This window comes from Rattus norvegicus, chromosome 15 (genome assembly GCF_021556685.1).
Source record: "Rattus norvegicus strain SHRSP/BbbUtx chromosome 15, alternate assembly SHRSP_T2T, whole genome shotgun sequence".
Taxonomy (NCBI): domain Eukaryota; kingdom Metazoa; phylum Chordata; class Mammalia; order Rodentia; family Muridae; genus Rattus; species Rattus norvegicus.
Window position 1 is genome coordinate 54,186,346 of NC_141548.1, and position 16,701 is coordinate 54,203,046.

Here is a 16,701-nt window from a genome sequence, read left to right on the forward strand (position 1 = left end):
TCCCTGATGTCACATCATCATGGCATGCTCTCAGAGCAGAATGGAGCTGCTGAGTGCTGAGCTTCCTCTCTCCCCAGGTCTACGTCTGGGGCTACAACGGGAATGGGCAGCTGGGCCTCGGCAGCAGTGGCAACCAGCCGACCCCGTGCAGAGTGGCGGCCCTGCAAGGCATCCGTGTCCAGCGGGTACGTCTCCTGTGGTGCAGTGTGCAGCGTGCTCGACCCCTGTTTCCTTATGCTCCCGGGAGGTTCAGCTGCTTTGATGTTTCTGTTCAAGTAAGGGTTAAAGCCTTTCCCTGAACTAAGGTGCAGATCTTCGGAGAGATGCTGTTCCTGTGGTGCCTGTGTGAGCGGTCCTGGGAATGTAGGCTTCATACACTTTCCTGAAGCGTCTTGGACAGCATATATACCAATAGTTTTAAAAATCTTTATGCCTTTTGGGCTATAATTCTACTCTTAGAGAATTGTTCTAAGGAACTGAAGAAAAAGTCTCTTATAAAATTAGTTAAGTCACAGCAAAATTAATTAATATATAATTAATATGCATTAATAGCTACAATTTTAACAAAGGAGTTTTGGGGGAGAGAATAAACAAAACTGGGTAAGATGAATGTAAGAAAAACTAATTTACTAGTCTGAGGGCAAATGAACAGTTAGCTAGATGGCGTTGCTCTCGAGGCAGTTAGCCTGTTAGCTCTCCTGTTAGCTCCTGCTATTCCTACACTGGGGTCCTCTGCCTTCTAAGTCCAGAGATTACAGAATGTGTCAGCACACCCAGATGTAAACCCTTGCAAAGGATTTTTAATAATAGGGAGAAAACAATGTAATGAAATGTTAGGTTAAAAAGATACAAGGTAGGGCTGGAGAGATGGCTCAGCGGTTAAGAGCACTGACTGTTCTTCCAGAGGTCCTGAGTTCAAGTCCCAGCAACCACATGGTGGCTCACAACCATCTGTAAAGAGATCAGATGCCTCTTCTGGTGTGTCTGAAGACAGCTACAGTGTACTTATATATAATAAATAAATAAATTTAAAAAAAAAAGATACAAGGTAGCTACATATGTATGCTACCACTTAAAAATGTCTAAGTGCATATTTCTGTATCTGAGTAAGGAGGAAAAAATAATGTTGAGCCCTAATCACATTGAGCCCTGGTCTTGAAAGGTTTTCATTTTCCACAGTAAACATGTCTTCCTTCAACAACCAGAAGGAAGTATTAACATGTGTGTCTTACGTTGGGCTCGTTGGCATCGGCTTCCAGCACAGTATGGCTGCTGGAGAGTTAGTGCGGTGGGTGAGCCAGGGGCTGGCCACTCAGCTGGGCCTGCACTAGTTCAAAGAGTATTGGTTAATGTACACAGCCTTTCTGGGTAGACTGCCTGCTCTTTAGTTCTTAATCTACATTGTAGCAGTGACGAAACATTTTCTCTTTCTTGCAGACCTGAGATTTGTTTTTTTTGTTTGTTTGTTTTGTTTTTGTCCTTTCAGGTTGCCTGTGGCTACGCACACACATTAGTGTTAACAGATGAAGGTCAAATATATGCTTGGGGTGCAAATTCTTATGGCCAGTTGGGCACTGGCAATAAAAGTAACCAGTCCTATCCTACCCCTGTTGTTGTGGAAAAGGACAGGTAATGTGTACATTTCCAAACTACCTCGGTGGTCTTTAGTAATTAAACAGCACTTCAAATTCATAGTATAGAATTGTGGAAAATGACTCCTATCGTTAGGCTTGTCTCTAACTGGGTTGTTCATTCCCTTTTAAAAGTTGGTTTGTTGCCAGGCAGTGGTGGTGAGCTGCCTGGCAGTGGCTCATGTCTTTAATCCTAGCACTTGGGAGAATCCTAGCAGAGGTGAGTGGATCTCTGAGTTTGAGGCTGGTCTGGTCTACAGAGTGAGGCCCAGGCTGCACAGACCTGCTGTCAGCTCTCTGTATGTCATTTGTAGCTCCAGTGCTGCCCCGTGCAAACTATAATGACTGAACTGTCAGTAGCAATTCTGTGGGTGCCTGTCTCCCCTCATTTATTTTTATCTCTAAAGAGAAACTGGCAGTGTTTGCAGTCTGCCTTCTGTAGCTTTGAGAGGTGATGGTACTTTGTGGGGAGCTAATCTCCTAGCTACTTATAAACACTGCCAGTTGGAAGGCAGGGCGACTTCGTTGTTCGAACTTCCCAACTGTCGCATGCAGAGGAGCAAAGTGTTAGAAAATGAGGACTCAGTTTTATGCACTGAAGTAATGGTCCTGCACTACTTCCCCTGTAATCCAGTGGTGCTGGGGCTCTAGAATTTAATGTGATCCCCCTGTTTATCCATGCAGTATTTTCATTTTGATTTAAGATGAGTATGGATAAAGGGAGGACTAGCACTTAGGCCCTTCTTTTACCTTTTCCCTCTGGCATTCTTAATAAATTGCTATTTTTATTTTCATGCTGCATACATGGTTAATTTTATATAACCTATATAGATCTGTAAGAAAGAACTTTTAAGCTGAGTTTGAAAATAAGACCTTTGACTCCTCAAATGGGGAACAGGAGAGAGAGTGGAGGCTGAAGCTGGCACATAGATGCCTGAGGCTCCATCAGTTGCTGAAGTGGTGAGGTATCCAAAGAGATCAGTGAGGACAGAAGGACTGGCTTAAGGTTGTAACTATAGAAGTAAATGCCTCAGATGGCCAGCCAGCCAGTAGACACACTGAGCAGTGGTGCTAAAGGTCACATGGAGGCAGCAAGGACAGAAGGGTGACTCACCCACCCTTCCCCTGACTGCTTCCGCACTCACCTTAGCATCTCATCCTTCACTGACTTGAATCACCCTGCTTTCTCTGCTGAAGAATGAGAGCACATCTTCCTGCTGGTCCACTCTAGAGCAGACTGTGGGCCGATAAAGTGGGGAAGAGAACAGGAAACAGAGAAGTAGGGAAGGGGAGTGATGGGGTGTCTGAGGGGTCACAGGCTCTGAGCGCCCTGCCCAGCGCCCTTGACTGGAACCCTGGGGTTTTGCCGGTGCACTTGTGCACTTGCTGGTGTCCACAGCGCTGTTTGGCAGTGCAGGGCGGGTCTTCTGAATGCATCCTACTGCTCTCCTTAGTTTCTAGCGTTGTGCTTCCGAGCTTGCACAGGGTCAGGTCTCAGTTGCAGGCATGTGGCAAGAAAGAAATTTATAATCTGCTAGGACTTGTTCCATCCTTCCCTTCCCTTCATGGGAAGGCTCATTCATGGGTCATGACTCTCTTCTTACTCTCCTGGGGCTCCTTCCAGGGAAACCTAATTAGGAAGTGATTGTGTTTCGGGTGGGGCAGGGCTGAGTCTACAGTTGTTAGTGCCTGTTCATACAGAAAGAAAAATAAAATCTGTGTACATTGGATTCCCTGCTCAACCACAGGAAAAGCTTTTAAAGGGTTTGGCACATGTATTCTTACGTTTACCCCATAAAGTCATCTTATAGCCAGCAATGTAAAATTAGCCGAGCCTTGAACTTTTGATAATGCTGTGGCCTCTTGAGGTCTTTAGGAGCCCATTGGATGGTTACAAAACCATGACTAGGAATTGGATTCTTAGTCTTTTGTCTCATAGAATGCCAGTGATAGTTAAGATGTCTGAGTGCTTAACAAAAACAAAACAAACAAAACAACAACAACAAAAAACTCTTTCATTAGCTGCTTAGTTATCTGTGTGTGTGTGCGTGCATGTGTGTGCGTGTGCGTGTGTGTGTGTGTGTGTGTGTGTGTGTGTGTGTGTGTGTGTGTGAGAGTCCACTACAGTGCCTCTTCAGCCAGGCAGTACCAAGGTGCCTTAGCATTCAGGGCACTCATTCCAGGGCCATCTCCAACTCCTCCTCCTGTGTTCATCAGCTACACAGAAGATGGGGCGTAGATGGTAGGACCCTGCTCTGGGTCCTCCCAACTAGCCCCCAATTTTTCTGCTATGCACATCATCCTTAGACCACTGTCTTCTTACCTCCCCTCCTTGTGCAGAGCTCTCTCCCACTCACTTGTCACATTAGCTAAGGACTGAGCTCATGGGCCTTTGTTCTAAGAGACACTGTGGTTCCTAGCAAACCCCATGGCTTACTGGCCCCACACTGGGTTGTCTGTTCCAGTGAGAAGCTCCATCAGTGCCTTTCTCCTGTCTTACTATGCTTCCCTCCTTCTGCCTGTAGCTTGGCTATAGGTTTTTCTCTGCCTCATAGGCTCTGTGTTCCTCTGACAAATCCAGAGTCTGCCAGGCCCAGTAGCTCTCAGGCCTGCTGTCTTACCTCCCAGAACTGGTAGACTGCCACACTCTCTTTTGCTGCTTCTCTCCTGGTGGAGGCTGAGCTCCCACAGTCTGTCCCTTGGGATGTCTGTTTGAATGATGTTAGTCACTGAAGAAGCTGCTCTTGATGCCCCAGTCTTCTGTATCACAGTGCCTCTGGGACAGTGGCTGCTTGGTAGCCTGTACCCTGTCTATACATTGTGCATTTTGCTCTTCCCACATTGTTTTTTTTTCCCTTAAAAATACAACAAAACTGATAAGACTATAAATGATTTGGCTTGTACAAACTACTGTTGCCTCAGAGCTAGTGTTGCACCCAAACCAGGATGCTCTGATGACTGCCACTGAGGCTCTTCTGTCTTCTGTGAGGTGGGGGCCTGCCAATACATCGATGGGAGCAGTGGGCATGCTTTTTCTTCTAGTAGCTGAATTTCTTTGGCTAACTTCACCTGTTTTCCATATCTGTTGAAAAGCATATACTTAGTAGAAAGCCAGATTCTTTGGACCATTTCCCATTGTACAGGGCCATTCTGCAGAGCACCAGATGTGGGAATCAGCTCCTTGATCCAACCACACAAATATTAGAAGAGATTAGGCAAGGTCTATCAACCCAAGTGGATGGCTCAAATGTAATCCCTAATCAGAGGCATTTCACTTAAAGCTGCACAGTGGTAAGTTAACTGCCAGAGGCCCTGGCTTTGTCCTGCACAAGCCCTGACCAATGAGACTAAAAGCCCAAACGTAATCTCTTATGCTAAATCTCCAGGTATGGATCTGAAAATAAGTTATTTAACCAATCTAAGGGGTCAGGATTAGTATTGTAGCCACAAACAGTCCCACTGACATTGCGTGACACTGTAGTTCCCTGTTTTAATCCAGTCACTCATTTTCCTGTGGTTTGGCTGACCGACCGTCTGTTTCTGTTTGTTTCTTTCATTCCTTCTGTACCCTCCTTTAGCTCAGCACACAGGCACACTTTATCTTGTGGAGTGAGCTTGCCCAATTGTAGAAGTGAAAAGAAAGGGAAGGAAGTTCTGATTTTGCCCTTTTATGGCAGCAGCAGTGTAGAGGCCCTGCTGTGCTGATTGCTGCATCAGACACTGCCCAGCACATGCAGGGATCCATTCAGTATATTGCATCCTTTTAGTGTGCAGAAGGCCCAGGAGCCACTCTGTATAAGACATCCTCCTGGCATGCAGAAGTCCCAGGGTTTATCTCTGGCATTAAAACAAAAACCATTGAGTTCCTTGTACAGAGCAGAAGCCAGGGTGACTTTTCAGCCCTCTCCTTTTAAAGTAACTGAAGGTTTGGTTTTGGTGACAGAGATGAGGCCAGGGTAGTTCTCCTGCTGGGCTAGTGCTTATGTATAGAACCCCATCCCACCTTGAGTTTTTATTCATTGATCTACGTTAGATGATCCAGGTCATTACCTAATTAGTAACGCCTTTAAGGATAAAACATTGCATTTTTTAAACTCAAAATCAGATGGCATATATTTTTAAGGCCTATTGATAATCAATAGATCCTCATGTTATGTTACTAAAATATGGCTCCAGCATTTGGTGACTGAAAGTGTTGGAAGTGGGGTATCCAAGTCTTGCTTTGTTCTTTCTGTTCCTTGGCCCTACCCACTTCTGTCAGCATAGTCTGAGTCACTGGCAAAGAGATGGCAGCTCCTGTCCTCCTGTTAATCATCTCTGTGGTGTCTGCTTGTGAATTTAGAATCATAGAGATTGCAGCCTGTCACTCTGCCCACACATCTGCTGCCAAGAGCCAGGGCGGGCACGTGTACATGTGGGGCCAATGCCGGGGCCAGTCGGTGATCCTTCCACACCTCACCCACTTCTGTTGCACTGATGACGTGTTTGCCTGCTTTGCCACCCCTGCTGTCACCTGGCGCCTTCTCTCCGTGGGTAAGCTTGTCCTTGTCCACTTGGGACAGTTCTGAGAATGAGGACCATGACATGTGACCTTAGGACTTCTTTGGGTACAGGATCTATGAACTTCTTTCTGGGGGCCCTTGGGAAGGGAACTAAAACTACTGGGAACCAACACTAATACTAATTACAGGTAATTTGATTTGATTGCTTTTTAATTGAAAACTGTCTTTTATTTTTATCTAGAAGCAGTCTAGATATTCAGACATCTTAAATTTAATTCAGTTAGTGAAATAGTTGGAAACATTTTTGGTTTTGACAAATTTACAATGATTGTTCAAAGATGTGAATCCATGTCTAGAGGCGAAAGCCTGTGCAGCTTTCAGTTGTCTGGGGGAGTCAGCGTTTCCTGAATGCCCAGTGAGTGGGCGCCTCCTTTTTGCCTTCATGTTCAACTGTCTATGACTGAACCTAGAAGCTGTGTTGCTTTCTCTTAGAACCCGACGACCACCTCACTGTGGCTGAGTCTCTGAAGAGGGAATTTGACAACCCTGATACTGCAGACCTCAAGTTTCTAGTTGATGGGAAATATATTTATGCTCACAAAGTCCTTCTCAAAATTAGGTAAGAGTGGGCCATAGGCAACAGTGCCTAATGATCCCTGGGACACATATGGTGGGCAGACAGCTGGCTCCCATTCATGTCCTCTACATGCATGCTGTTGTGGGTGTGTGTCACACTAAATAAATGTTTAAAATAATTAGTAAGAGCTCGTCTCTTTTGAGGAGTGAAATTAATTCATTTATCAATCACTTCAGGTATTCAAGGGAACTGTGCCAGGCACTTGAGTGATTAAGAGGCAGCTCTGTTGAGGCTGTTTGTGCCCTTAAAGCACAAAGTGTTAATGGGAGGGAAGGATATGAGACAAGATGTGGAAAGCAAGGTGGGCCACAAGTACTGGGTTTGTTCAGGAATAAGCCATGGAAGCTCTGGCTGTAGTTGGTTGCTAAGTGTGTCCTTGTCCTTGGCCAAGTGCTCTGATTTACTTTACTGCCTGGGACCTGAATACAGCCATGCAGACAGCCCAGAATACAGCCTGCAGACAGACAGCCCAGAATACAGCCTGCAGACAGACAGCCCAGAATACAGCCTGCAGACAAACAGCCCAGAATACAGCCTGCAGACAGACAGCGCAGAATACAGCCATGCTGGGGAAAAGAAAGCTGGGTTAGGGCAAGGCTTTTCCAGACCAAGGAGACCTGGGTGATGCTAAGACAAAAATGTTTTAAATCACATTTATTTTTTTAAAGATTTATTTATTTCATGTATGTGAGTACACTGTACCTGTCTTCAGACACACCAGAAGAGGGCATCAGATCTCATTACAGATGGTTGTGAGCCACCATGTGGTTGCTGGGAATTGAACTCAGGACCTCTGGAAGAGCAGTCAGTGCTCTTAACCGTCTGAGCATCTCTCCAGCCCTTAAATCACATTTATTACATTTATATTAATTTATTTTAAAATGTAAATAAATAACATGTATTTATCTGAGTAGTAAATGATATTCACCTCACCTTAGCTCCATGTGCACAGTCTGTGACGCCATCACCCTATCATCAGAGATCCCATGCCCCACACTGAGCAACCATTGATTGTTCTTCCTGTCATCATACACACTAAGCACTTTCCAGAAGCTTATATATATATAATTATATAGCATCTCTTCTTTTCTGCCTGCCTCTTTTCTGCTAGCATAATGATTTGGGATTGTGTTGCCCCTGTGTAAAAGATACTGAGATCCTCTTTCAGTGACGCATAAACCCACTGTGGTATTTTGGTGTCAGGTTCCCATTCTGTAAGGTCACATAGTGTCACCTGACTCACCACAGAGCATATACTTTCACAAAGGAAGTATGAGCTTAGTTTACCGTGACAGAGCACTATACACACTCGGCCTAAGTCACGGCAACTTACTTTATCATAGTGGCAGTGTGGTGTTTTCACCAAGCCTACACTTGAATTGTGGTAGTTTGTGGCGGTCTTTGTCTTTCTGAGGCACGATTCTTAACGCTTTCTGAGTCTGCCTGGTCCCGATCTTCCCCTTTGTCTGATTGGTTGCCTTGGAGTCTACCACAATGACTCAGCTTAACCTGATGACTTCTGTGAAGAGTCTGGCTCCATATAAGTTCACATTGTCAGTTACTAGGGTTAGATCATCACATAGACACTTTTAGGGACATAATTCAGACAGAATGAAGAAACCTAATTATTCAGTTATTAAAAGCAATGCTGATCAGTAAAGACAGTGTGAGAAGGAAGTCTAGTTGCAGTCTGGGCTGCCCACAGCAGCAACAGGCTGCATTTGCAGCCTCGCTGATTAAGCAATTGAAAGCAAGGAGCCAAGGCAGAGATGATGTTTTAGCTCTGAGGACATAGGAAATGCCTGAGAGAATTAACTGACACAAAGGTTATTTGCTAACAGTGCTTGGCGAGGCTGAGCTCAGCTTCAAAACTTACCTTGGCGTGAGGTTCATTTGTAGGTTTTGTTTGGGGCCTCCTGAGAGGCAGCATATCATGGTGGGAAGTGGCCACTGGAACCACTATGCCACTGTCACAAGCCAGGGATCCAAAAGAAGCTTGGTCTCCACAAGTCCCTTTCCGTGCACTGCCCCAGTGATAGAGCTCACACTAAGTCCCCTTCTCCAGCCCCACCTCTTAGAGGTTCTGCCACCTCCTATTATTGCTACCCTGGGACCAAGCTTTGACGGACTAGCAAACAGGAAAGTATACAACTTCAAGAGGAAGTTCTCAGGTAGTCCTTTGACGCCAGTCCAGAACTACAGATAGGATCTTCCTTTCTTCTTTCAGGTGTGAACATTTTCGTTCTTCATTAGAAGACAGTGAAGACGATATTGTAGAAATGAGTGAATTTTCGTATCCTGTCTTCCGAGCTTTCCTGGAATATCTATACACAGATAACATCAGCCTACCTCCTGAGGAGGCAGTAGGTAATCAGTACAGACTTTACCAAGGAATTGGCAAATGTTGAGTAATTAGGAAGGCGGCTTCTTTGCAGGCCAGCAGACAGACACCGTGACATCTTCCGGTGATGGCGAACCTGAGCTTTTGTCTTTGTGGTCCTTGATTGGAACATACATTTGGCTTTTCTCAGACGCTGCTACTGAGCTACACCTTCGGGCCTAGAGCCCAAACTTCCCTTGTCAATACTGCATCTGAAGGCTGAGTGGATAGGTACAGTAAGAGGTCACTAGAACACCAATCGCCACCAGAGCATCACAGGCAAACATGGAGGCAAGGGCAGATGGCAAATCTTTTCTGTGAAGGGGGAGCCTGAGAAGATTTCTTCATTATTGCCCCAGAGTAGATCAAGGTCATGCCTGCTACACATCGGTCGTGGGCATTTTAGGTGGCTCAGTTAAACATTTCACAATCTGGAGTGTGTGTATGTGTGTGTGTGTGTGTGTGTGTGTGTGTGTGTGTGTGTGAAGAAATCAACAAATAAGAATGTGAAGTTGAACACCAGGTCATGCACAGAGATGTGTGTGTGTGTGTGTGTGTGTGTGTGTGTGTGTGTGTGTGTGTAGAAATCAACAAATAAGAATGTGAAGTTGAACACCAGGTCATGCACAGAGAAAATAGCCCAGCCAAGAGAATGTCACTAATTAAAGAGAAGAAAAACATTAACAAGTAACAAAGTGCTCAGGGTCAGAGCATGTCCCCACAGTAAACTCTGGGTGAGTGTTGAATAAGAGGAAACCAGTTCAGTCTTTGATTTTGGCAAAGTGAAGCCCATTTATGTGGGAGGATTCATGGTGGGGCAGCCTCAGCCTCAGGCAGTGGGAAGTGTGTAAGAGAGACTGCTCTCTAACAGCGCTCTCCAGGAGTGCTGCTGAAGAGGGGAGCAGGAAGATGTGCCTGCCTGTGAGAGGGGATTCCTTTGTGTTATTTGGTGCTGGAACTGAAGGTAGGTCTTGGGCCTGCTAAGCTTGTACACTGCGACACTGACTCCCTCCGACCACAGTCCCTCCTCTGCTTTCTTTTTAATTCTATGACAACATGTGTGCTGATGGGCGTGGCCTCAGAGAAGATCCTGCTAATTCAGGAGGGGGTAATTCAGAGAAACACAAACCTGTTTCCTTTCTAGGAAAAATTATTCAAGCCATTCTTATGTTAATTCCCAGCCTTCTTCAGCATCAGCTCAGTTGTCTTTTTAGGGTACTGGGATGCAGCATTAGCGCTTAGGGCTCAGTGGGCCTACTGGAAGCGTTCACAGGTGCTCAGAGCATACCCACAATAAGTTTTTCTTTCCATCAGGATTGCTAGATCTGGCTACATTTTACAGTGAGACTCGGCTGAAAAAGCTCTGTCAACAAACTATCAAGCAAGGGATCTGTGAGGAGAATGCTATTGCTCTGCTGTCTGCTGCTGTCAAGTACGATGCTCAGGTAAGAAAAGCGTCTTCCAGTGAGCCACTAAAAGTAATATCTAGGGAGATGAAAATGGAACATGCAAAAATAAACCAGAGTTCTAGAGAAATTATGTGACTCTAATGGCATTAAAAACATGCCTCAGGAAGGTTAGAGGAAGACACTATAAAAGGCTGGTGGACTAAATTTCCAGTGATTAAAATCTTTATACACTAAGTGTGAAATGACTCACAGGTAAAGGAGCTTGCAGTCAAGCCTTGCAGTGAGTTCAGGACCCACATATGGAAGGGGAGAACTGTCTCCCAGCTGTCTTCTGGTCCCCACACATGTGTTGTGACATGCACCATGTACAAGCACACACATATAAATCAATTCACAAGCAAGTGACACATTGAGGAAATGTTCTCATAACATACAATAAAGCAAGTTCTTCACAGTAAAAAACAATGAAAAGAAAACATGGGCAGTTTCACTGGAAAAAATGAACCACAGAACAAGTGGAAAATATAATAAATATACATGAAAGAACTGGGAGATGGCTCTCATCAAAGTGCATACACTTGCCTGGGAGATTAGACATGGTTTTCTCTTAGACATTTCCTTCTCTTTGTTTTCTTCCTGAACTTTCTACAGTGGCTGTGTATTGTTAAGATAGAGAAAGGAAAGAAATTTGTTTTAGAGCTAAATCTGTAGGAAACAGGCCATAACTCCTTAGAGTCATTTCCTCTTGGTATAAGGATATCCTCTCCATTGATTTAAAAAGAAAATAGAGAGGAGACTGGTAGAGACAGATGCCCCTTTCCTCTTTGTAAACAGTGACATGCTTATGCAGGGAATTCCAAGTCTGCGGAAGGAAACAATGCATGGAGCAGACTTTAGGACTGTCCTGTTTCATAGGGTTTGGCTGCCCCCAACACCCAGGTCAGAGCTCAATCCTCCTTCCTCTACTTTCTATTAAAAACTTTCTTTGTGTAGTTCTACGCATTGAATTTTAGAGCTTAGTACTAGCCAGGCAAGAGCTGACCTCTGAGCTACATCACTAGCTCTCTTCTATGCTTATTTTGAGGCAGATCTCACTGCTAGTCCAAGTTTAACCTTGAACACCCTGTAGCCCAGACAGGTTTCCAACTTGCTATCCTCCTGCCCTCTGGCTCCTAAGTGTCTTGAAGAATAGGCCTGAGCCACGGGGCCTAACTTGTATATATTTTTAAATACCTGAGATTTCATTTTTCATTCAATATTTAAACAAAAAACAAAAAAAAAGCATGCAACTGTATCCACATGGATTAGGTTGGTGGTAGGGAATGTCCAATGAGGAGGTTATGTCCACCAGGAAGTGTAAGGGTAGCTTCACCCAAGCTGTAGGAGTGGTGAAAAGTGGTTGGACTGTAACTAATTAAAAGGCAGAGACATTATCGTCGTTGATGTCTGGGAGGTGGGATATGGAAGGACAGTTTAAGGTTCATGTCAAGAATGTTAGGCTGGATAACTGAAAAGATCTTACTCTGAGATGAAGCATGGCAAGGAGCACCGAGTTAGACAGGGTGACTAGGAATCTGACCTCAGGGATCTATGAAACCTCCAGAGAAGACATTCAGTGTGCCAGTCTACAGTGTAGAGAGAAGTGTCCTGAGAGCTGTAAACCATGTTATGAGACAGACAGAGGTGAAGATTCCAGTAAGGGGACACTAGCAAAGGACTCTACATTAGTACCACTGTAAAGCCATTCCATATGAGTACCTTTTTTCTTTTATTTTAATGTTGAGTGAAAAGTGAAATTTCTAATATTTAGAAATACACAATTCAGGACAGGTGTTTCAGGAGGTGATAAAAATCCTTAAGTACACTGAAGCCCTAGAGAGTAAAGCTGCAGGCTCTGATGAATGAAAGCTACATTGTTGTAGTGTAGCCTTGCAGGAAGGCCTGAGAGAATGCAAGAGGAACTGGCAACTGGGGAGCCAGAAACAGCTCTTCAAGGAAACTCTACTTAAAACTGAAGGGCCATTTGAAATAAATCAGTGCATGTTTGTATAAAAAGGAGAACATGGGGCTGGGGATTTAGCTCAGTGGTAGAGCGCTTACCTAGGAAGCACAAGGCCCTGGGTTCGGTCCCCATCTCCGAAAAAAAGAACCAAAAAAAAAAAAAAAAAAAAAAAAGGACAGGTGCTAGAGCAGATCCTCAAGTAAGTGGGGCAGTGTGACCTATGGTAGAGCGAGGAGGTAGGCCTTCTACCAATCATGGGCCGTTCACTAGGATACCCAGGAGCCAGGGGAAGTGAGGGAAGGGCTTTATAGAGCCTCTTCTGAGTAAAGCACAAAGTCCCATTCATTGGCTTAGACTGAGTAAGAGGAAGTATTAGATGAAGTATGAGTCATATTCTAGAAGAACAGGGAACTGTGATGTCTGTATTTGCCTGACAGAACTAAGAGCTCTTATTAAAATATGGCTGTGTAAAACAACAGCATTTAAGTAGAAATTTAAGCATTTGAAAAATAATAAAGAGCTTTTCTTATATAGCCAGAATTCTCTGGTAGCTCAGTTCTACCCTAAATTGATTTAATCCCAGGAACTCTTTCTGAATCCCATTTTTAGAATAATTACGGGAAATTCCCAGTCCAAAAACCAAAGGAAGATAGACCTAAGTGGTAGTTTCTTAGGGATATTTTGGTTTCCCAGTAGTTAGCAATTCTGGCTCTGTCTAGCTCTCTCAGACACTGAGGAGCTCAGCTACCAGCCTCCACAGCACCAGTGCGGCTGTGGGTAGGCATTCCTCCATTGCTCTGTAGAACTCAGCCAAAGAGAAGCCACTCTGACCAGCATGCTTCCCTATACTGTGGGCTATTGAGTGGCTCTCGGGGATTTTGGCATCTCTCCAGACAGCACGTTCTTCTTGTGTAGGGATGCAACTATTCCATTTTGTCTTCAAGAGCTCATGTGGAACAGAGCTGTCCTGCTACCACTGAGACTCCAGCAGTCTGCCTGTCTGTTGTGGGATGACATGATCACATTTTCCTTGTGTGGCTGGTTTTCTTCCTCACAAGGGAAATGTTCTATGTGTTTGTTGCATGTTAGCATGGCTGTTTCTTTTCCTACATCCATCTTCAGCATTTGCTAGAGCTTACATGTATAGAGAAAAGACTGTAACAGGCAATGGACATATATAATTTCTTGGGAACTGTTGGGAGCTTTCTATTTTATAAAATAGCTTCAAAAACACAGAGACAGAACTTTAAACTCTGAATATGAACAGGTGGTACCCTTGTGCTGAGTCAGATAATACCTGGGTGTAGAACACTTCCTGAAGCCTAGTCTACTGGAGGATTTAAGCTCATCCCTCAGCACTAATTTTTATATAAACACATGTATTTATATTGATACATATGCAAGCCTATAAAAGTTATTTTGGCTCTAGAGACTGAACCCAGAGCCTCACCTGTACTAAGCACACAGTCCACTGCTTAGTTACTCCCAGTTAAGATTATCAAAGATGTATGATGAACTCCACACATCCCATCCATTGTCCTGCAGAGGAAAATGAGGATGCTAATGATCTAGGCTTCCTGGAACTGACAACTGTCTTGATCTCTCCCCTTCATCTACAAACTCTTCACAGGCAGAAGCATTTAAAAACACAGGGGAGCACAATGCTTTAAACAAGTATGGAAAAGGAAGGAAAGAATGGCTGGCAAAAGATGATGGATACCTATGCTTAGTTCCTCCTTTGGAAGAAAAGGCTAGGTGTTCGCTCTGGCTGTGCTGGATAACTTTATGTTGTTCATGCTTTCAGAGACATGGGCTAACTGCAGTTAACAGTTGCTGTAGCTGTGTCGCACTGCTAACACTCCCTCCTACTTACTGGCCATCTGATCCTTTTTCTGAGAGAGATTCTCTTGCCTTGGTGGGTTGCACTGGGAATACAAATTCATCAAGCTGTTGTTGTTGTTGTTCCTAGGACTTAGAAGAGTTCTGCTTCAGGTTTTGCATCAACCATCTGACCGTAGTCACACAAACGTCAGGCTTTGCAGAAATGGACCACGATCTTCTGAAGAACTTTATCAGCAAAGCCAGCAGAGTTGGAGCCTTTAAGAACTGATCCCAAACATGGAAAAGAATGCTTAAGCCTTCCATTTCACCCCCGCCCGCAAAGATGAATAAAGAATAATTACAAAAAAAGCCATTGACGAACAACTGCTCTGTACTTTAACGGTGTCGATGAGAACTACATCTGACCAGGCTCTTGTCTTCTGTCAAAACGCTACAGTCAGTTCTCTCTACCTACCTAACCCAGGCACTGAGTGCTGCAACTGGGACCGACTCACCACATACCAAGTGAAAGTGTACCATCAGCCCTCTGCTAGGGAGTTTCCCTCTCCCGCAGGTGTCAACTGCAAATCACTTTTTGGGTGGGTGGTTGGGGACTGTGTTCGCCTCTCTTCTCTGACCAGGGATCTGTCTGGTATGAGCTTGTACAGGTCTTATACATGCTGTCAGTCTCTGATTTCATACATGTGTGTCCTGTTCTTTCAGGGCAGGCCCCATGCTTAAGAGTAACTGGCTAACAGATTCCATAGCTCTGTGGTTTTTATGTGCTATTTTGTTTTGTTGTCATTTTGGTTGGCTGGTTTTATTTTGTTTTGTTTTGTTTTTGGAAAATTGGGAGGTTCTGGAAGAGGTTGAGGTGGAGAAAGAATATAATTAAGATACATGAAAAATAAAAAGGTATCACCTAAGAAATGAAAATTATAGTTACCATTTCTTCCTTTGAGTCACATATGGTGAACATTTTGGAAACATTGATAGTTTGCTAATCTGGAGAAATGGTCTAATATTCAACCAGTCAATACACAGGATACAAGGAATGCTGACATGCCCACAATTTTTGCCTCTAACATAGTGCCTTATATTTAAAAGGCACTCAGTTAACCCATCTTAAGGGTACACTGAGAACAGCTAGAAGGGTAGGGAAGGAAGAAACAAAATTAGAAGTCTGTAATTGTAAACAAAATTAGAAGTCTGATAGTCACATTCTTTTAGTTTATACTTCTGAGAAATAGTAGCTAATTTAGAGTGTTATAAGCATTCATAAAATGCCTTAGCAACTACGTTGTCAAAGGCCCAAGGGCTACTTTTAATTTTCTACTTTCCACCTTAACTTCTCACAGTGGCATTGTTGACAATGAAACATTAACTTTGAATGTTACTTCTGGAATCCTATGCCCTATGTATTTACATAAAGCCCTTTGTTTTTCTTTATATTTGTGGAGGGTCTCCCTCTATAAGATTGATTATATGTTTTTCTTGTAGCTAGCTTTTATGTCACTATAAGTTTCTTAACCAGGCAGTTGTAAGTACTATATGGAAAGGAACTAATACACTTCATGGGTAGCATTGTGATGGACAAAGTGTGAGATTTTAGACCAAAACAAGCCACTGTGTAGCAAAAGAGAAACTAACTGAAGAAGATCTAGCATTGGATTCTTCTAAGTGTCTCACAATATGATATTATGTAAAGAAATCTTTTTAGAAATAGAATCGTATTCTCATGTATAATTATTTGATAATAAAGAACTTGATAGAATAAACTGCCTTCTTAAATTGTTAAATAACAAAAATCGAAGTATCAAACTTTTGTCTCATAGGTCGATAAAAATCCCGTTTATGGTCTGTACTTGTTTAAAGCAGATATTCAGGGGCTGGAGAGATGGCTCAGTGGTTAAGAGCACTGACTGCTCTTCCAGAGGTCCTGAGTTCAATTCCCAGCAACCACATGGTGGCTCACAACCATCTGGAATGAAATCTGATGCCCTCCTCTGGTGTGTCTGAAGTTAACTACAGTGTACTTATATATAATAAATAAATCTTAAAAAAAAAGCAGATATTCAGATGTCTTATAGCAAAGTTGACCCTAAGATATAAATGGTTCCTATTTTTTAAAGGCCATTCATTTTGTTGCCTTGGTGTTTAGTGGTAAAATTACTGTATTAGATCAATACAAAGATACTGAATAAAATTCTTGCAAACCGAATCCAAGAATACATCAAAAGGATCATCCATCATGACCAAGTAAGCTTCATCTCAGAGATACAGGGATGGTTCAATATATGGAAATCCATTGACATAATC

The 16,701-nt window shown here is 43.6% G+C and overlaps 1 protein-coding gene across 34 annotated transcripts in view; it reads left to right on the forward strand.

Annotated features, from left to right (window-relative positions):
- Rcbtb2 (RCC1 and BTB domain containing protein 2) overlaps positions 1–16,160 on the forward strand; it is a 44,583-nt gene extending 28,423 nt beyond the window's left edge. For 33 of the 34 annotated variants that reach the window (XM_087585364.1, XM_087585383.1, XM_087585368.1 and 30 more), the window contains 7 exons: positions 78–185; positions 1,487–1,629; positions 5,974–6,164; positions 6,626–6,752; positions 8,998–9,137; positions 10,465–10,595; positions 14,531–16,160. In XM_087585364.1, the coding sequence (XP_087441490.1) occupies positions 78–185; positions 1,487–1,629; positions 5,974–6,164; positions 6,626–6,752; positions 8,998–9,137; positions 10,465–10,595; positions 14,531–14,671 (981 nt within the window). In that variant the 3' untranslated portion in view covers positions 14,672–16,160. The remainder of the gene's footprint in view (positions 1–77; positions 186–1,486; positions 1,630–5,973; positions 6,165–6,625; positions 6,753–8,997; positions 9,138–10,464; positions 10,596–14,530) is intronic. The other variant, NM_199084.1, reaches the window with a different exon arrangement.
- Positions 16,161–16,701: the final 541 nt, after the last annotated feature.